At 43.4% G+C, this 21,060-nt stretch overlaps 1 protein-coding gene across 1 annotated transcript in view; it reads left to right on the top strand.

Annotated features, from left to right (window-relative positions):
• Positions 1-21,060, top strand: part of morc2 (MORC family CW-type zinc finger 2) — a 74,588-nt gene that overhangs the window by 23,590 nt on the left and 29,938 nt on the right. Inside the window, exons 7-13 of the mRNA XM_085961379.1 lie at positions 82-241; positions 7,975-8,086; positions 10,712-10,837; positions 11,652-11,731; positions 14,332-14,414; positions 15,372-15,457; positions 20,297-20,437. Of these exons, the coding sequence (XP_085817505.1) occupies positions 82-241; positions 7,975-8,086; positions 10,712-10,837; positions 11,652-11,731; positions 14,332-14,414; positions 15,372-15,457; positions 20,297-20,437 (788 nt within the window). The remainder of the gene's footprint in view (positions 1-81; positions 242-7,974; positions 8,087-10,711; positions 10,838-11,651; positions 11,732-14,331; positions 14,415-15,371; positions 15,458-20,296; positions 20,438-21,060) is intronic.

Raw genomic sequence — 21,060 nt, forward strand, 5'->3', positions numbered from 1 at the left:
ACACAGCGGGGACGGTACTGTCCTGAACACATTCTGTGGGTGCTTCATGTTAATGCGGATGTGTTTTTTTTGGGGTAATAGGTTATAGTTCCACTTCCAACATGGAATTCCAGAACCAGGGAGCCCATGACTGACAACCCTGAGAAATTTGCCATCGAAACAGAACTTATCTACAAGTATTCACCATTCAAAACCGAGTCAGAGGTCATGGAGCAGTTTGATAAAATCAAAGAAAGTAACGGTAAGGACCTTTGTTATTTGGCAGAAATGACAACACAAAAGTATTTACAGTTCTATAGCTACTTTTACATAATAAGATGCCCCAATTGCTTTAGAGAAGGAAAGATGAACACCCAGCAGGAAGTAGAGGCGAAGTTAGGGGTAGTGACCAAATAGGTCTAGCAACAGAATTTGAGTACATAATATAAGAAATAGGAGCAGGAGTAGGCCATTCGGCCCTTTGAGCCTGCTCCGCCATTCAATGAGATCATTGCTGATCTTCTGCCTCAACTCCATTCACCGGTCCTATCGCCATATCCCTTGATGCCTTTACTAGTCAGAAATCTATCGACTTCTGTTTTGAATATACCCAATGACTGAGCCTCCACAGCCCTCTGGGGTAGAGAATTCCAAAGATTCACCACCCTCTGTGTGAAGAAATTTCTTCTCATCTCAGTCCTGAATCCTACCCTTTATCCTGAGGCTGTGGCCCCTGGTTCTAGACTCCCCAACCAAGGGAAACATTCTCCCAGCATCCACCCTATCAAGCCCTGTAATAATTTAGTATGCTTCAATGATATCCCCTCTCATTCTTCTGAATTCAAGAGAATACAGGCCTAGTTTACTCAATCGCTTCTCATACGACAGTCCCGCCATCCCAGGAATCAATCTCGTGAACCTTCGTTGCACTCCCTCTATGGCAAGTATATTCTTCCTTAGTTAAGGAGACCAAAATTGTACACGGCACTCCGGGTGTGGTCTCACCAAGGCCCTATATAATTGGAGTAAGACTTCTTTACTCCTGTACTCAAATCCTCTTGTAATGAAGGCCAGCATACCATTTGCCCTCCTAATGGCTTGCTGCACCTGCACATTCACTTTCAGTGACTCATGTACACGAACACCCAGGTCCCTTTGAGCATCTGCATTCCCCAATCTTTCACCATTTAGGAAATACTCTGCCTTTCTGTTTTTTCTACCAAAGTGAATAACTTCACATTTATCCACATTATATTCCATCTGCCATGTTCTCGCCCATTCATTAAGCCTGTCGAGATCCCCTTGAAGCCTCTTCACAACTGACACTGCCACCTAGCTTTGTATCATCAGCAAATTTGGAAATGTTACAATTAGACCCCTCATCCAAATCATTGATAGATTGTGAATAGCTGGGACCCAAGCACCGGTCCTTGCGGTACCCCACTAGTCACAGCCTGCCATCCTGAAAAAGACCCGTTTATCCCTACTTTGTTTTCTGCCTGTTCTCAATCCATGCTAGTATATTACCCCCAATTCCACGTGCCCTAATTTTGTTCACCAACCTCTTGTGTGGGACCTTATCGAAGGCCTTCTGAAAATCCAGATACACCACATCTACCGGTTCTCCTTTGTCTACTCCACTAGTTACATCCTCAAAGAACTCCAGTAGGTTTGTCGAACAGGATTTCCCTTTCATAAATCCATGTTGACTCTGCCCAATCTTACTATTAGTTTCTAAGTGCCCAGTTATTGCATCCTTTATGCAGGAAACTCTCGATTTACCAGCACCTAAATAACCGGAAATCTCGGTTAACCGGCAAAATTCAGGAGTAGGTTCAGGTAAGTTTTACTTCATATTAGTGGCCGTTCCTCAATCTGTGGCTGTGCAATCGGGGTTGCTGCACATACAGGGATGCTTGGTCTGTGGCCGGGGTTCCTGCACATGTTGCTAAGCAACAGGGAAGCCTGGATTTGTTGCTGTGTACGGAGCTCTCGTACCTTTTTAACTATACCACTCTGTAATCCGGACTTTTTGATAAACTGGCACCATGCTGGTCCCGTCGGTGCCGGATAAAAAAAGAGTTTCCTGTAATAGGTTCCAGCATTTTCCCAACTACAGGAAACTTTGTTATCTGGGACTGAGCTGCTGCCGTTCCCTCAACTGCCATACACTCCAGAGCTAATGTTGAAACATACGGAGATTTTCATCTCCGTATGAATCAACAAACCCTGTTGCTTAGCAACAGCCTCTAAAAAGTCGGCAAGCGTCTCTAGCTGAAGCTGTTGCTTAGCTACAGACGTTGCAGAGCTTGACTGTTCAAAAAAAACAAAGAAACGAAAAGAATAAAGAACAGCTCCTGATTTTTGCCGGTGGCTCGAGCTTGCCGGAAGGTTCGCCTCCGGATAACACACAGTTTCCTGTACTGATGTGAGGCTAACAGGTCTGTAGTTCCCCGTTTTCTCTCTCCCTTTCTTAAATAGCAGGGTTACATTTGCTATCCTCCAATCTGCAGGAACCGTTCCAGAATCTATAGAATTTTGGAAGATGACAACCAATGCGTCCATTAACGCAATGGCCACTTCTTTCAAAACCCTAGGATGTAGGTCATCTGGTCCTTGGGATTTATCAACTTTTAGTCCCATTAATTTTGTTAGTACTGTTTTTTTTACTAATAATTTCTTTAAGTTCATCATTATTGCCATACCCTTGGTTTTCTCGTATTTCTGGGAGGTTTTTTGTGTCTTCCTCTGTGAAGACAGAAACAAAGTATTTATTTAATTTCTCTGCCATTTCCTCATTCCCCATTATAAATTCTCCAGTCTCTGACTGTAAAGGACCTACATTTACCTTCACCAGTCTTTTCCTTTTCACATACCTATAGAAGCTTTTACAATCCGTTTTTATATTTGTGCTCATATTCCATTTTCCCTTTATCAATTTCTTGACCCCCCTTTGCTGATTTCTAAAAAGTTCCCAATCCTCAGGCTGACTGCTTTTTCTGGCAGCTTTATAAGCTTCCTCCTGTGACTTAATACTAGCTTTAATTTCTTTTGTTAGCCATGGTTGGATCACTTCCTTTAGGGTTTTTATGCCCTAGAGGAATATATGTTTGTTGCAAATTATGCATTATTTCCTTGAATGCTCTTGCAGCTCCAGGGGAAGAGTATCTCCCTCCGTCTTCTCACTTAGTCCACTAAGGCCTCCAGGTTAGAAAAGTGAGGGCCAAACTTCTGCTCATTGTTGTGTTCAAGATGAAAGCAATGAAAAGTCCAAGCAGGGGAGATATAACCTCTGTTTAAGACGTGCATCCTGCTTTAAATAGGCCTCGGGAGTCGTGCCAGAAATTATTGTGCGGTGGGTGGGTGGGTGGGCTGCCCGATTCCTGACCCGAGCGGGAGGGCTGCCCGTCACTCAAATGGTAATGAAACCCAGGCGTTAAAATTGGTCGGGGCTCCCCCCGATGATACCATCTCGCATGCATTCCAAGAATTCATCCTCCACACCATTAATGGTAATTTGATTTGCACAGTCAATATGTAGATTAAAGTCCCCCTTGATTACCGTATTGCCCTTGTTACATGCACTTCTAATTTCTTGATACTGTGCCCTACATTACCACTACTGTTTGGTGCCCCATACACAACTCCCACCAATGTTTTCTGCCCTTTGCTGTTTCTTAGCTCCACCCAGCTGATTCCAGTTCTACATCACGATCTGCCGAGCCAAGATCTTTTATCTCTACCATACCGATCTCAACCCTTATTAACAGCGCTACGCCACCTCCTTTTTCCTTTTTGTCTGTCCTTCCTAAATGTTGAGTACCCTGGAACATTCAGTTCCCAGCTTTGGTTACCCTGCAACCATGTCTCTGTAATGGCAATTACATCATACCCATTTACTTCTATTAGTGCCATTAATTCATCCACCTTGTTGTGAATGCTACGTTCATTTAGATAAAGTGCCTTCAACTTTGCCTGTTTAATATTTTTCTGCACTTTGACCCTCTTTACTGTTGGTCTTTGTTTCTGCTCCCTACTAGTTTTGCTGTCTACTTTTCTAACTTGCACTTCCAGCTTTGTTTCTCTCCGTTCTGGGCCTACACTTAGGTTCCCAGTCCCCTGACAAACTAGTTTAAATCCTTCCCAACAGCACTAGCAAACCCCCCTGTGAGGATATTGGTCCCGGTTCTGCCGAGGTGTAACCCGTCCAGCTTGTACAGGTCCCACCTTCCCCAGAATCAGTCCCAATGCCTCAGGAATTTAAATCCCTCCCTCCTACACCATCTCTCCAGCCACGCATTCATCTGGTCTATTCTCCTATTTCTGCTCTAACTAGCACGTGGCACTGGGAGTAATCCTGAGATTACTACCTTTTGAGGTCCTGCTTTTTAATTTATTTCCTAGCTCTCTGTATTCTGCTTGCAGGACCTTGTCCCTCTTTCTACCTATGTCGTTGGTACCGATATGGACCACGACCTCTGGCTGTTCACCCTCCCCCTTCAGAATGTCCTGCAGCCACTCAGTGACAACCTTGACCCTGGCACCAGGGAGGCAACATACCATCCTGGAGTCACGTCTGCGGCCACAGAAACGCCTATCTGTTCCCCTTACGATAGAATCCCCTATTACTATTGCTCTCCCACTCTTTTTCCTCCCCTCCTGTGCAGCTGAGCCACTTGTAGTGCCACGGACTTGGCTGTTGCTGCATTCCCCTGAGAAACCATCTCCCTCCAGCAGTATCCAAAATGGAAAATCTGTTGGAGCGGGAGATGGACCCAGGGGACTCCTGCACTACCTTCCTAGTTCTTTTACTCTGTCTAGCGGTCACCCATTCCCTGTCTGCCTGTGCACTCTTTACCTGCGGTGTGAGCACCTCGTTCAGCATGCTATCCATGAAGCTCTCGGCCTCGCGGATGCTCCACAGAGAGTCCAGCCGCAGCTCCAGCTCCGAAATGCGGATTTCGAGTAGCTGCAGCTGGAGACACTTCCTGCACACGTGTTCGCCCTGGACACCGAAAGTGTCCCTAACTTCCCACATAGCACATGAGGAGCACTCCACGCTGCCGAGCTGCCCTGCCATGCCCTACCCTTAATTTACTCCCTTTACTTCCTCTAAATTAAAGAATATTAAAGACACTAGGGACCTTACTTTTACTTTAATGACTGGACTGTAGAAATACTCACCAGGTCCTACTTCCAGTCAGCTCCTTCCCTGGTTGTGACGTCACTTTAGCGGTTTTGCAGTTGTTGTTGTTTGACTGCTCCCGCTCTCGGATTCTTTCCTGGGTGTAAAGTAAGAACCAATTCCTACAGAGTGAAAAGTTAGGGAAAGCAAAGGTGAAGCAAGGAAACTCCTCCTTCCACTCCTCACCCACCTAACTCCCTCACTCACCCAACTCTCAGCACTCTGTTCAAACCTCACTTAGTGCAGATCGCACTGCAAAGCCTGTTTTTATAGGCCTATTGTCCCTAATTAACTGCGTTCAGCTGCTCTGAATTATCCTCTGCCTTCTCCGGTGCTGCCGACTCCTTTCAGGTCCCATACTAAAGCTCCTGCCACTGGTGGCCAGAGAAACAGAGGTGACTCTCAGCTGACTGGAGGTGGAAGGTGGAAATTTGGATGAAGGGCTGCAGAAGATCATGGGGACCAATCCAAGTAAAGATGCAAAAGAATTTGAGGATGAGGAATTTGAAACTGATAACACTGGCGAATGGACACCGATAATAATGGATATGTGGGTTAGGATGCAGACTCAAAGTTACCAAGAGTTCCGGAAAACCTTTGTTATTGGGTGTGACCCAAGTTGGAAAACTCCTGTGTTTTTTTTTGTTATTTCAAATGCGATAATTTGACAAAAGAATGATTGAGGGCTTTACGCAATGGAGTGTAGTGTGGTACTTTTTAAATCTTTGGTCTCCCCAGTAGACCACAATGGTCTGTTACTGCCCTGCACATTTCTGTGTTCTATGAGTTTTAATTCTTCTCTTACCCCTTTATTTTAAAATAAAAATCCATGGAGCCCCCATAATGGCCCTGTCGGTAAATACACTGTGCAGCATAATATGACCTCATATAGACTAGGAGGTCACAGATTTGATCTCCAGTGTTTGCTATATTTACTGTTCTCGGCCATAGTGGCATTAAAGATGCTACAGTTGGCCTCAATACTCCTGGACGATGGAGGAGAAACTCATCCAGGGTTCCTGGTCCTGACTGCTCTTCAGTGACTACTGCTGGAGAGTGCACGTGTGGATGTTGTATGAGGGCAATTGAATAACCTGCCAGTACTCACCGACAAGGCTGACACGTGAAATCCGGCCACTTGGGTGAGTTAAGTGAGGACAACTGGCAGCCATGAAACTATACTACAACAACAACGTGAATTTATAGAGTGTCTTTCATGTAGAAATATGTACCAAGCTACTTCACAGAGGGGGGTAGGAAAAACTGATGCTGAGCCAAAGGAGGAGACACGTGGTAGGGTGACCAAAAGCTTGGTCAGATAATTATCTTTTAAAGAGGGTCTAAGAAGAGGGAGATGGCGCGGTGGAGGGGTTTAGGGATGGAATTCAGAGAATGGAATCTAGGCAGTTGAAGATGTGGACCCCAGTGGTGGGACAAGGGGAGGGGTGCACAGGAGGCTGGAATCAAAGAATGCAGAGTTTGGGGGGTGGGGTTGTCGGGCTGGTGGAGACTGGAGATGGGGAAAAGGCCTTGAACTTACACCAATATGCAGTAACACCTGAAGCACTTTATTGAAGGTTCTCCAGCTCTACCGGACTTGGGGTCTCTACAAACAAAAATGGGCATTTTGGAAACTCTGGATCCCTGTATCTGTGAAAATTAACTTTATTACCAATCTGGGATAATAGCGAAAGTAAAAATTTCTTTGTGCATGAGGACAGATAATCGCTAATTCAATATTTTTACTCTGTACAAATTGAGAGTTTATGTTTGGGTAACTTGGAAAGAAACCACACAATATTGTTAGACACTGGCCTCATGATGCCACTTTAGAGGCATCTGTCATTTTTGGAGAACTGAGGTAGGCTTTTTGGAATATGGTGATAACTGAGGATGGAGTTTCACTAACCTTTTTTTGATTTGATGGTTTTGCAATTTTCTTTCTCTGTCACAGTTTGTGATTCTTTGGCCTTTTTTTCCACAGGAAGGATTTGGACTTGAGTTATGTTAAGATGTGTTTTCTTTAGCAGAAGCTTGTACAAAAAGGGTTACTTTCCCAAGACCACACAGTGCTGAATTGTTGATTGGTAGGCAGATGAATGGTAATCTACAATGCGAGATGGAAAGCTCTCCGAGCCAAAAAATGGATGATTTGTTGGTCATGACTGATGATTCGGGAAGGCGTAGCACCTTGGTGTTGACAAACTTTTCCGATTTCTACTAGTCTTTGAAGAAATGTTTTCAAAAATCAGAACACCGACATTAAAGAAGTTGGCAGCAAGAGAAATATACAGGAAACTTTGGTTTATCCGGAGGTTGTATGTCCGGAAACCTCGATCTAATGGCAGAAATCAGCAGCCGTTTTGGTTAGGTTTTTTTCCTTCTCCTAGCATTTCTTTAACAGTCAGGCTCTGGAAAGCGTCTTTAGCTTAGCAACAGCTTCAGAGACGCTTCCAAGGTACGGGCCGAGTGTTTACAAGCTGTTGCTAAGCAACAGTGTTTGTTGTCAGATACGGAGATGAAAACGTCTGTATCCTTCAACATTGGTGTGGAGATGCTGGAGTTGGACTGGGGTGGACAAATGTAAGAAGTCACACAACACCAGGTTATAGTCCAACAGCTTTATTTGAAATCACAAGCTTTCGGAGCGCTGCTCCTTCTTCAGGTGACTATATCCTGGTGTTGTGTGACTTCTTACATTTCTAAATTTGTGATATAGCAGAGGGTGTTATGGTGAAGGATTACGCTGAAATATATATTTATTTAATCCTGTACTGCATTCTGAACAGAATTTTTAAAATCCTTTGCAGGGACTTTGGTGATAGTTTATAACCTTAAACTGATGGATAATGGGGAACCAGAACTGGATGTTACCTCTGATCCTACTGACATTCTGATGGCGGGACCACAACTTGAAGGCATGTAAGTAATCGGTGTGAGGCACTATGGGGACGTTTTGGATTGGGAGAAGAGAAACCACTTTAAGCAAGCAGGCCGATTGCAGTGAACAAAGTCAGTGCCTTGTTGACAGCAGATCACAACTTTAGAAGTGATGAAACTCGCTATGAAATGAAGTTTGCAATTTCAAGTAGTGGGTACGGAGTATAAACTCACTGGGTGAGATGTTAGAGAAGAGAGGAAATAGCAGAGGCTCTGACCATCATTTTCCAATCCTCTGGCTACAAGTGTGGTGCTGTAGGACTGCTAACGTGGTACCGTTGTTTAAAAAGGGAGAAAGGGATAGATCGAGTAATTACAGGCCAGCCTAACCTCTGGTAGGAAAATTATTGGAAAACATTGAGGGACAGGAGAAATCTTCATTTAGAAAGACACGGATTAATCAGGGACAGTCAGCATGGATTTCTTAACGGAAGGTCGTGTCTGACTAACGGAATTGAATTTTTCGAGGAGGTAACAAGGAGGGTCGATGAGGGTAGTGCCTTTGATGTAGTCTATATGGATTTTAGCAAGGCTTTTGATAAGGTCCCGCATGCCAGATTGGTCACGAAAGTAAAAGCCCATGGGATCCAAGGCAAAGTGGCAAGTTGGATCCAAAATTGGCTCAGAGGCAGGAAACAAAGGGTAATGGTCGAAGGGTGTTTTTGTGACCGGAAGGCTGTTTCCAGTGGGGTTCCGCAGGGCTCACAGAATCACAGAAACCCCACAGTGCAGATAGAGGCCATTTCGGCCCATCGAGCCTGCACCGACTCAGTACTGGGCCCTTTGCTTTTTCTGGTATATATCAATGATTTGGATTTGAATGTAGGAAGTATGATTAAGAAGTTTGCAGATGATACAAAAATTGGCCGTGTGGTTAATAATGAAACAGAATGCTGTAGACTGCAGGAAGATATCAATGGACTCGTCTAGTGGGCAGAACAGTGGCAAATGGAATTCAGTTGGAATACACAATAAATGGTAGGACACTGAGAAATGCAGAGGATCAGCGGGACCTTGGAGTGCATGTCCACAGATCCCTGAAGGTAGCAGGACAGGTAGATAAAGTGGTTAAGCAGGCATACGGGATACTTGCCTTTATTAGCCGAGGCGTAGAATATAAGAGCGGGGAGGTTATGCTTGAACTGTATAAAACACTAGTTAGGCCGCAGCTAGAGTGCCGCGTGCAGTTCTGGTCACCACATTACAAGAAGGATGCGATTGCACTAGAGAAGGTGCAGAGGAGATTTCCGAGGATGTTGCCTGGGCTGGGGAATTTTAGTTATGAGGAAAGATTGGATAGGCTGGGGTTGTTTTCTTTGGAGCAGAGGAGGCTGAGGCGAGACCTAATTGAGGTGTATAAAAATTATGAGGGGCTGAGATAGAGTGAATAGGAAAGACCTATTTCCCTTAGCAGAAGGGTCAATAATCAGGGGGCATAGCTTTAAAGTAATTGGTAGGCGGTTTAGAGGGGACTCGAGAAATGTTTTCACCCAGAGGATGGTGGGGGTCTGGAACTCACTGCCTGAAAGGGTGGTAGAGGCAGAAACCCTCATCACATTTAGAAAGTACTTAGGTTACAGCACTTCAAGTGCATGTCTATGAGGCTACGGACCACGTGCTGGAAAGTGGGATTAGGGTGGATAGCTCTTTGTCGGCTGGCACGGACAAGATGGGCCGAATGGCCTCCTCCTGTGCTGTAAATTTCTATGATACAGGCATGGTATAATATTGCTGAGTATAAACCTTTGTTTGAAGTCCCAGTAATGGTAGTACTAGTTCATCTTTCTCACTAGTGCTGAAGAATCATTATATAGGTTTATTGTGCATTTCCAAAGAGAACTTGGATTCTGTGGTGGTCTTTTGTGCTGTCTATAAGTGGGAATAGAATTTAAAATTATTTACTAAAATACATTGATACATTGGCCCAACTTTATTTGAGTTTTATAGTTTGTAGTTGTTACAATAGTTACTCAATTTGATGTGGACCTTTCAGTCTTTTTATATATTCATATTTAAAAATCACAGAGTAAAGGAGGTGGTGACAGTATCCTGGGAATCATGTCTTCAGATTTTTCTATCAACTGGTTACAGAATTGTAAAGGCATGTGAGGGGTTTGCCTCTTCCCTTTCCACCCCCCCCCCCCCCCCCCAATTCAGTTTAGCATGAGGAAACGGCGAGGACAGAAAGTTCCAAACTGTAACCTTTCAATAAAAAATATGTTTTAAAAAATCTTACAGGTAAACATGATGTCTCTCCCAGTGTTTGGTAGTGCTGCTCTGTATATCGTCACTAGGAAATGTTTGTGGGGAGGATCCCTGGGTTGACCTATGCCCCTTCTCTTTCTCCCCCAACAGCCCCTTTCAGCTCAGTGACATTAGAAAATTACCACTGGGGTAATCCCTGCAATCTGATAATTTAACTCGGCGGACACAAGGATTCGCCCCCAGGATCTTCCCTAGTGAGTAAGCTTCTGTTCTTGGAAGCTGGATCACCTAGCCTCCTAACTAAGGTCAAATTTCAAGTGAGGAGACAGCTGGTCACTAAAGGTTACTGTGTGATTGCTAGAGACATTGATTTTTTTTTCTAATAAAGTATCTATTTTACAGAAAACCAGAGCGGCGCTCCTTCAGGGCCTACACAGCTGTACTGTACATCGACCCTAGGATGAGAATTTTCATCCAGGGTCACAAGGTCCGGACGAAACGACTGTCCTGCTGCTTGTTTAAACCCAGGTAATGGCAAGGACCTTTACTGTCAGAAAGAAAGATAGATTTGCATTTATTTCGCACCTTTCACGATCTCGGGACATCCCAAAGTGCTTTATAGTCAATTAAGTACAATGTAGTTACTGTCGTAGTGTAGGGAACGTGGCAGTCAATTTGTGCACAGCAAGGTCCCACAAACAGCAATGTGATAATGAGCAGATAATCCGTTTTTAGTAATGTTGGATGAGGGATAAATATGACCAGGACATCAGGGAGAAATCCTCTGCTCTTTTTTGAAATAGTGCCTTGGGATCCTTTACATCCACCCAAGAAGGCAGATATGGGCTCCCAGTTTTAACATCTCATCCGAAAGACGGAACCTCCGACAGTGCAGCACTCCCTCAGTACTGCACTGGAGTGTGAGTCTAGATCTTGTGCTCAAGTCTCTGGAGTGAGACTTGAACCCACAACTTTCTGATTCGTATGGATATGCAGCAACGGTGATTAAATGGAGTTGAGGTGCGGTTCAGCCATGATCTAATTGAATGACGGAACAGGCTCGAGGAGCTGAATGGCCTACTCCTATTCCTATGGTCTTGAGTGTAGGCAGCATTTCCTTCCAAATGGAACTTGCTTTCCACTTGGGGGCCAATTCTATGCTGGAGCCAGAGTAGCATCCGTTAATAGTTTGAATATTTTGAATTGATGATTACGCTAGTTAAAAGTTCATTTTCATATGTAAATTTGAATTACAAAATTTTTTTTGTACATGATTTTTGCACAGACAATTTCAAGTTAGTGTTTTTGTCTATGCTCTGATTAACACATCTCCCTTTCACAGAATGTACAAGTATACATCAAATCGGTTTAAGACCCGTGCAGAACAGGAGGTGAAAAAGGCCGAGCACCTGATGAAAATAGGTACAGTATGTTGCAACAGGGAGAAGAATATTTAACACTATTCCATTGCCATCATTTTTGAGGGATGTTAAATGTTATAAATGATAAAGAATTGGAAAGGCTTTTCAGAATGTCGCTTTCTTCATAATTTGTTGGATAAATGCATTCCCTGGTGTGGAATTTAGCTATATTAGTCAGCAATGTCCTGGTTTCTGCTGGATTAAGTGATCTCAACTGGGGATGAGGGTAAGACACTGGGATATTATGATTGGCCTGGGGAGCAGGGAGGGTTCTTGCTTCTGGTCACCATGCAGTGACCTCTGCTGAGTACTAATACTTCATTGGCCATTTTTCATCAGAACAGAAACTGTTATTGATGGGATATTTGACTGTGGGTAGGGGGAAATCACAGATGACACCTTCACGGGCATATTTCTAACTGGGGATGCTGGACAGCTATGAGGTGTGGGGAATTTTGGCATGTATTTAGTATTTTTAAATTTCTTTCTCACCTGGAGATGCTAATGCCAAATGTATAACCCAACATAGAACATGGATCAAACTGAGGACCTTTCTGACCTGAACAACTCAGCATTGCATCATGTAGTATGTGTAACCACTGAGCTATTGGGTTCCTATACAGCACTTCTATAAATAAGGATTGACTTTAACACTTTTCGAAAGAAAACTGGGGAGTTATTGTAGGGCTTTCTCTTGACCATTAAAAAAATTCTTAACAGAACACCAGCCAACCTCCCTCGACACTGCTTTCAAGTAGTGCAGTAGTGTAGCATGGAGCCTTGGTGATGAGTTAAGGCGGGGGTGGGGAGGGGATATTCAGGCAGGGTCCCAGCTATCCACAAACTCCTGCTGGAAGTGCACACGTGAACTTTGAAGACAGGAGCCTATAAAATGCCTGTCGACACTCGCTGTCCAGACTTGCACATGAAGTGTGAACGAGATACTGGCACGCATTTGTCATGCGTGGAACTGTTTACCTGTAAGGTAGAACCACAAGGGACGGAGGGAGAAAAGTATGTGAGGACAAGCGGGTAAGCAGCAAGTTGGTAATTGAGTCTATACTTCTTCGTTGTTTGAATTTCGTTATCAAATCTATGTAAATCTGCCCTCCTCCATTGTAACTGTGATGCCTGACCTCACGTAGAAGTTACAACATGGAAATACTATTCCATGTTCGCTATTACACCAAATGAAGTCCTGGTTTTAGTGGATAATGCAGAACAGGGCAGGGATTCAACTCATGGGATCAATGGAAGAACCCATTAATAATTTGGACAGAGAGAGGAGAGTTGTCATTTATGTTTTAGAAGGTAAGTGTCTTTATGGATAACACTCGGTCCGTGTGATCTCCTGGACTGGTTTTGATTGCCTGAGGGGGTCGGAGAGGAATTTTCCAGAGTATTTTTTCTCTTATAGGCCCATTTTCCTTTTTACCTCTCCCAGGAGATTACATGGTAGCGAGAGGAGGGAAGAAGTGTTAATTCATGATCCTGCCATCATGGTGTGGGGGCAAGCTTGATGGACCTGCTGGTCTTTTCCTGCCCATCAATTTTGTATGTTGAACATACAGATTGAATGCTTTTCAGAATTTTAGAATGTTTTTGACCTTGCTGAAATGAGCTAAATCAACTTGGTTTTTCTATAGTGAATGTAACATATTAAATGTTCCTAGGTGATTGAGGAGAAATGGATGGTGAACTGCAATAGAAGAGTTGGAAACAATAACCAAAAATATAGATGAATAGATGGGTTTTGAGGAGGCTCTTGCATGATGTGGAGAGAATTAACAAGACGGGGATTTAAGGAGGGTATTCCAGGCAGTACCAAGACAACTGAAAAGGGAGTAAGATGTACAGGAGGCCAGTGTTAGGTCACCAAAGGCACATGCTAGGGCTCAACTGTGATGCCTCTCATTACATAGAAGTTACAAGATGAAGACAGGCCATTTGACCCAATCAGTCCATGTTGGCATTTACTCTCCATTCAAGCAAGTAGCCCTAATCACGTTTACCACAGGGCTGGAGGAATTTGCAGTGGTAGGGTGGAGCTAGGCTGTAGAGGGATTTGTAAATCGGGACGAGGGTATTGAAATCCGCACAGACCTGGATTAAACCGGAGACATTTTGATCTATGTGGTTCATTACACCACCGTGTGCTATATTAAGCCATTAAGGGAACACTACATTACTTACTGAATATGCAGAATGTCCTTGTGTTGATATTTAGGGCAGCATTGCATCACAAAGTGATGAGATGTGGGATCACGCCCATTTATTTTTTGTTGAGTATTCTAATCTCTATAGTGTTGGGTGCGGGCAAGGGAGAACCTCCTTGGACTGGTTTGTTAAGGTAGCAGATTTCAGAGTACCATTGGCAGCAGCTGCAAAGTCACTGAGCTATCCCTGTCCGGTATAGTGAGTGGCTCTAAAGAGTAAAAAGGGGAGGAAAATCCAAAATTTGAAGAGGAACTCTTAACTCGCTCAGGTTTTTCCCCAACCTGTTGTTTGTATATTTTTGCTTTTTGTAAAAATTCTTGATGCTGGCACTGTCTGGCTGAGTGAACTTGTGGGTGGAACAATGTCTCATGCTGTTGTTTCCAGCTGAGGAGAAGTCACGGGAGGCAGAAAGCAAAGCACGGGCCCTGGTATTGAAGTTGGGAGGCGACTTGAGCAGGGAATCAAGGGTGAGTCCATTTGGTTTGTATATTGAACAATTACAACAAATTCATCTCCTGTTATTAGCCATATACAATCATATGCCTGAATATGCACACTTGGATTTCTGTGTGTCTCATAGGTTGGAGTAAAGAATCCAGCTTTTCCCAGGTAGCCACAGTGCAGCATCGTTTAAATTGTTGGTTTCATGCCTCTAAACATCAAAGTGATCTGTTTCCTTGATTGATTTATCAGTATTATTGCTTTGATTTGAAGGAACTTGCAATGTTCCCTTATATAGCTTTGTATGACTAAAGAGGTTGTGCAAAATTATACTTGTTATCTTTTTTCCTTACGTGCTAACGCATGAAGTATTATAACTGTCTGGAGACCTCGACTTCAAAAAAAATTAACAAGTTTTATTTTGACTTCTAAGATGTTATAAGTGTGAGTTTTGAACAAGACAAGAGTTCTTCTGAAATCTGGCTATTCACCATGAAAGTGCTCAGAATGACTCCCTGGTTAATCGATCTTCTAAGACAAACTTGTACCAAAGATTACAAGATGAAAAGGCTGAATTTGCTGCTCAGCAGTAAAGCTTTGTTTGAAATTTACCCGAGACTAATATTCAATCCAAAACATTCTTACGAAGTGTAATTGACCATTATAGACTTTATCATTTCATGTATGTTTATATGTGGCATTATACTTACAGTAGTTAGGATTTTTGTTCTTGAAATGATCTAATTGTATAGATAGAGGCTCCAGTTTGTAAATCTTTGGTCTTTGATCAGTCAGTTTGGTGGGTTTGATTATGACAGTGTGAGATGGTTAAATCCAGTAAGAAGATTTATGCAAGTGTAATAGTTGCTCCCTGAGGTATTTTCCTTTGCAGGGCAGAGTATAGAAGTTACAGGAACTACTGTGTTTTTCCCTATAAACCAAAAATTGTAATTTACTAATCCCAGATTGATTTGGTTTCACAGGTTCATCTGCGACAGGTGCAGGATGCTGCATTCAGCCTAAGCAGAGAAGCTGATGTGAAGAAACTAATACATGAGGCGAAACTCAGGTAAGTGTTGTGTGGTGAGCTTGGCGTATGTTTTAAGTAAAGAAATGTGATTTCTCCTGTTCTGCCTCATTTATCAGTTCCTAATTCGATGTTCTGGTTCAGCTGGGTATTTTGATTTGAAATCAGTTACTGTTATCAAAACGAGTATCGGCTTGGCTCAGTTAGTAACGTAAAAGCCAAGAAGTAATGATAAGCCTATGCGGAGCAGGCCCGAAGGGCTGTAAAGCATACTCCTACTCCTATTTCTTATGTATATAAACAGTTAGAAGATTGTACTTCAAACCACACTCTGGGACTTGAGCACATTATCTACTTCATTGCAGTACGGTTGGAATGCTACACTGTCAGAGATGACATCTTTGGATGCGATGTTAGTCCAAAACCCAAGTTGCATGTTGCAATGGATATAAAAGATCCCATGGCACGATTTAAAGAAATACATCAGTGTTACAATTGGGTAACAGGCCATTGGGCCCAAGCTGTTCATGTTGGCATTTACCCTTCACACGAGCAAATCATCCTAATCACATTTACCTGCCCAGTTCTTGTATCCCTTTATTCCCCTTTTCCTTCATCCACCAGCCCAATCTAATCTTAAATATAGACACAGTTTCTGCCTCAATCACTGACCCGAAAGTGAATTTCACAGCTTCAACTCTTTGTGTAAAGAAGTTTCTCTTGCTCAGTTCTAAATCTCTTCAATTTAATCATGTAGCTATGGTCCCTTGTTCTAGACCCCTCAAGTTTTAGAAATAGCCTGCTTCTATCTACAGTGTCTCATCTTTTCACAATTTTAAACTCTTCCATTATATTGCTCTGTAATCTGTTGTTATAACAAAATTTTAAAAAAATCTATCTTCATATTTGTATTTCCTGATATCAGGCAGCATCATAGTGAATCGACATTGTATACTCTCTCGAGCCTCAATATCCTTCCTATAGTATGGAGCCCAATATTGTACACAGTACTCCAACTGAGGTCTCATTTAAGATTTTATATACATAAGTAGGAGTATGCTTTACAGCCCCTCGAGCCTGCTCTGCATAGGCTTATAATTACTTCTGGGCTTTTATGTTCTATACCTCTTGTGATAAAACCGAGAATTCCGTTTGTGCTGCCTTTAATGAACTGTGAACCTACCCCAAATCACCCTGCTCTTCCACGGCAATGAGCCTATTTCCACTGAGTATAATTACTGATGTTATTTTTTAATCAAAATTTATCACCTCACACTTGCTGATATTGAATTCAATTTGTTATGTAGCATATTCCCCCATTTTATCAATATCCCTTTGCCACTTCCTTTAATCGTCTAAAGAATTAACTGTAGCACCTATTTTGGTATCATTTTGGCACCACTACCTCTAGGCCTGTATCCAACTCATTGAACAGTGAACAGAAATGATCCCAGAACTAAACCCTGTGAGACACCAGTGCTCACTCCCAACCCGCTGAAAAACTGCCCTTAACTCTTCTGTTTTCTTCTTTTAATTCAGTTTACTATCCTCCCCCTAATTCCGTACCTCTTAATGCTCTCCAATAATCTCCCGAGTGGTACCTCGTAAACAGCTCTCCTGAAGTACATGTACACTTCATCCATTGTAATTCCCACATCGACCATGTCTGTTACCTTCTCATAGTATTCTATGTGGTTTGTCAAACACAATTCTTCTGCAGCACCTCCCAAACCCGCGACCTCATCCACCTAGAAGGACAAGGGCAGCAGGCACATGGGAACACCACCACCTCCAAGTTCCCCTCCAAATCACACACCATCCTGACTTGGAAGAATATTGCCGATCCTTCATCGTCGCTGGGCCAAAATCCTGGAATTCCCTACCCAATAGCACTGTGGGAGTACCTTCACCACGCGGTTCAAGAAGGCGGCTCACCACCACCTTCTCAAGGGCAATTAGGGATGGGCAATAAATGCTGGCCTTGCCAGCGATGCCCACATCCCATAAACACATTTTTAAAAATTGTCCCTTTTAAAATATGTGCCAACTTCTATTTTCCTCTTTATCTAAATATATGGTAATTTCATCCTTGATTAAAGACTCTCAAATTCTTCCTACTACAGATCTTAATCTGTCATATAATTACCCAGATTAGCTCTGCCTCTTTTTTTTTTTTTTAAAAGGGGACGAAGTTACAAAATTCCCAGCAATTGTTATTACTGCAGCAGAAACTTTTAAAAACCGGAAAACAGTAAACAGCACCTATTTAATTTTATTTGTTAAATAATCTAATAGGGATACAATACAGGGATCCTGATTTTAATTTGACCTTCAAATTGAAAAAACGAATTTCCCTCTAGTAGGTGATGTGGAAGAGAGTAACTTAGCTAACATTCTCTATTTGAAAAATGAGGGTTTTGAACCCTGATCATTATGTCCATAGGGTTTCAACCTCCTATATCCCGTAAGTTTATCTTGTAAAAAGATAGAATTTTGAGATTTTTAAAAAAATCCCTAAATGTAAAAAAAGGATTCAAATCCAATCTACAATTGTATGATTTAAAACAATCTAATAGTGAAGTAATTCTATTTGTGTTTTAAGTGCTGTTGCCCGCTATTACAAAGACATGTCCGGGAGCAGGGATCAGACCTGTCGGAGACAGGGTAGTGTGGTGAGAAGACATTGGAGACCATCGAGCAACTTCTTTTCTTCTTCGGCAGTCCCTCAGAACCGAGGATGACTTGCTTCCACACTAAAAATGAGTTCTCAGGTGACTGATGAGTCCAATGCGGGACCTACAGTCTCTGTCACAGGTGGGGCAGATGGTGGTTGAAGAGGCGGGTGGGTGGGGTGCTTGGGTTGACGTGCGCTGTTTGCGCTTGGCTTCCGCTTGCTCCCGGCGAAGAGACTCGAGGTGTTTGGCGCCTTCCCGGATGCTTCTCCTCCACTTTGTGTGGTCTTGGACCAGGGATTCCCAGGTGTCAGTGGGGATGTTGCACTTTTTCAAGGAGGCTTTGAGGGTGTCCTTGAAGCGTTTCCTCTGCCCACCTGGGGCTCTCTTGCCGTGTCTGAGCTCCGAGTAGAGCGCTTGTTTTGGGAGTCTCATATCGGGCATGCGGACGATGTGGCCTGTCCATCGGAGCTGATCGAGCATGGTCAAAGCTTCGATGCTGGGGATGTTGGCCTGAGCGAGAACACTGACATTGGTGCGCCTATCCTGACAATGGATTTGCAGGATCTTGCGGAGGCAGCATTGGTGGTACCTCTCCAGTGCTTTGAGGTGCCTGCTGTACATGGTCCATGTCTCTGAAGCATACAGGAGGGCGGGTTCACTACTGCTCTGCAGACCAGTAGTAGTTCTAGTGCTAGACCACTACACTGATTCTGGAAAAAATAAAGGACGAGTAAATATCATCTTCGCTCTCCCCACTGCACTGCTGGTGACCCTATGTGGGGTGGGGGGGGGAGGCAAATCAGCTGTTAAAAGCACCAACTGTCTAGGTTAGGTTGGAGAAGTTGAGTCTAGAGATGTCAAGGCGTGAAGAATGGCCACTTGGTTGACGAATCAAAGTGTGATCTGCAGCCATGTAATATTATGCTAGAAAGGAGTTGTGCACATTTGTCCAAAGGGGAAAAAATACGTCCAATGTGCTTGCCTGCAATGCACAGGTGCAAGCACACTTTTTCCTGTCATCCTCCAATTCTTTGTACCAGTGATCATTCTTCATGTGCAAGCCTAGATACTGAGCACTGGTGGAAATCCATTTGACCACGGGAGGTATCACAGCGTGACCTGATCCTGTCCCCATCTGATATCCACACGTAAAGAAATTCCAGCAGATCATCTGGAGTGGGAACCCTGCCTCTTATTTATTCTCCCCTCTTTTTTTTCTCTCCACTAATTCTCCTTCCCATCCCTACCAACCCAGGGCACTGTGGCTAATATAATGCTGCTTCTTCCATCAAGATCAGTTAACTCAGCACAGGCTGGGATTTTCATGGTCTATATGCTTGTTACTCACTAATTTAATCAGCTGTGTAATTTGGGGGGAGTTTTACCACTTTGTTTTTAAACCTAATTTAATATAGTACGGTGTGAAAGTGAGTGCAGGAAAAATACTTAGAGGGATGGCCCAATTTGTGAATGCTTTGTAGGCGATGAGACAGAAATAGTGAATTTGTGACTGGTACACCAGGATTTTTATCTCGAACCATTGCCATTGCACTGGGTACCTCCCAGACTGAGATGCCATTTGCCATCTTGGTGATGGTCTAGTTAAAAGCAAAGTACAGGAAACTTTGTGCTATCCGGCACCGACGGGACCGAGCTGCTGCCGTTCCCTCAAAACTGCCGGACACTGCAGAGTTAATGTTGAAACGAATCAACAAACCCTGTTGCTTAGCAACAGCCTCTAAACAGTCGGCAAGCGTCTCTAGCTGAAGCTGTTGCTTAGCTACAGACCTTGCAGAGCTTGACTGTTCAAACAAAGCAAAGAAAAGAAACGAAAAGAATAAAAAACGGCTCCTGATTTTTGCCGGTGGCTCCAGCTTGCCGGACGGTTTGCCTCCGGATAACTCAGTTTCCTGTAACTATTTCTCCCTCTGTCATCCCCCCCTTCATTGTTACTTTTCTTGCTGCTTGTAACTGATCATTTGAGAAACCTAGGTGAAGAACCAAGACCCATCGTACAGGACATCACCATGGTGGAAAAGGTTAGGGTAAGGGAGACGATGAGGTAAATTAAAGCAGTGGCCAAGCTGGTGCTTTAAAATCTAGTAGATTGTAGGACTCACTTGGCAAAAAATATTTTTCCTGCCAGGCTGCCTGATGAGGATTCTTTGTAATGCAGTTTTTTTAATGTTAATTTCTATTCTTGCAGAGCTTTGAAGGAGCCAAAGGAGATGTGCTTTATTTTTGGTGTGAACATTGAACATCGCGACCTGGATGGAATGTTCATTTACAACTGCAGTCGTCTCATAAAGATGTACGAGAAAGTAGGACCACAGCTGGAAGGAGGAGTGTGAGTTCCCTGAAACCTGCCTGCACACTGGCTGAAATATCTTGTTATAGGCTTCTATTAACACTTCCCTTAGTGACCTGCTAAGTTTACTGTCTATGTCACTCTAACAAATTGCTAGAATGTGGGTAACCAGGATTTTTTTGACGAGATAATGCCCCATGTCCACTCTGCACCTTCCCCCACTGTCGGTTGAGATAGGAACTCCATGTGAGGAATCATGGCCACAACCCAATTTCTTCCTATTCTGTGGCACAGTATGCCCATAGGACAAGTTGCCATGTCACCAAGTCAGTGTGAGATACTGTTCAGCAATGACCCACTGATGGGGCCTTGTTAACTACACTAAAAAGGCAAAGATATGTGTCGGAGATGTGTTTTGAGAAAGGTCTTAAGGATAGGGACAGTGCTACAGAAGTGGAGGAATTTGGGAGGGACTTCCAGAGAATAGGGGCTGAAGGCTCTGCCACTGAAGGTGGACCAAGGGAAGGGGTGATGCATAGGCTAGAGTCAGAGGACTGGAAGACATACGAGGCAAGGCAAGGGTGCAGAGGTAACATCGGATGAAGTTGTAAAGGAAGATGCCGCTCAGCACTCGGATTTTAAATTCTATTCAGTGAGAACAG

The sequence above is a fragment of the Somniosus microcephalus genome, chromosome 19, assembly GCF_052327205.1.
Source record: "Somniosus microcephalus isolate GS21.2 chromosome 19, FLI_Smic_1.0, whole genome shotgun sequence".
Classification (NCBI taxonomy): Eukaryota; Metazoa; Chordata; class Chondrichthyes; order Squaliformes; family Somniosidae; genus Somniosus; species Somniosus microcephalus.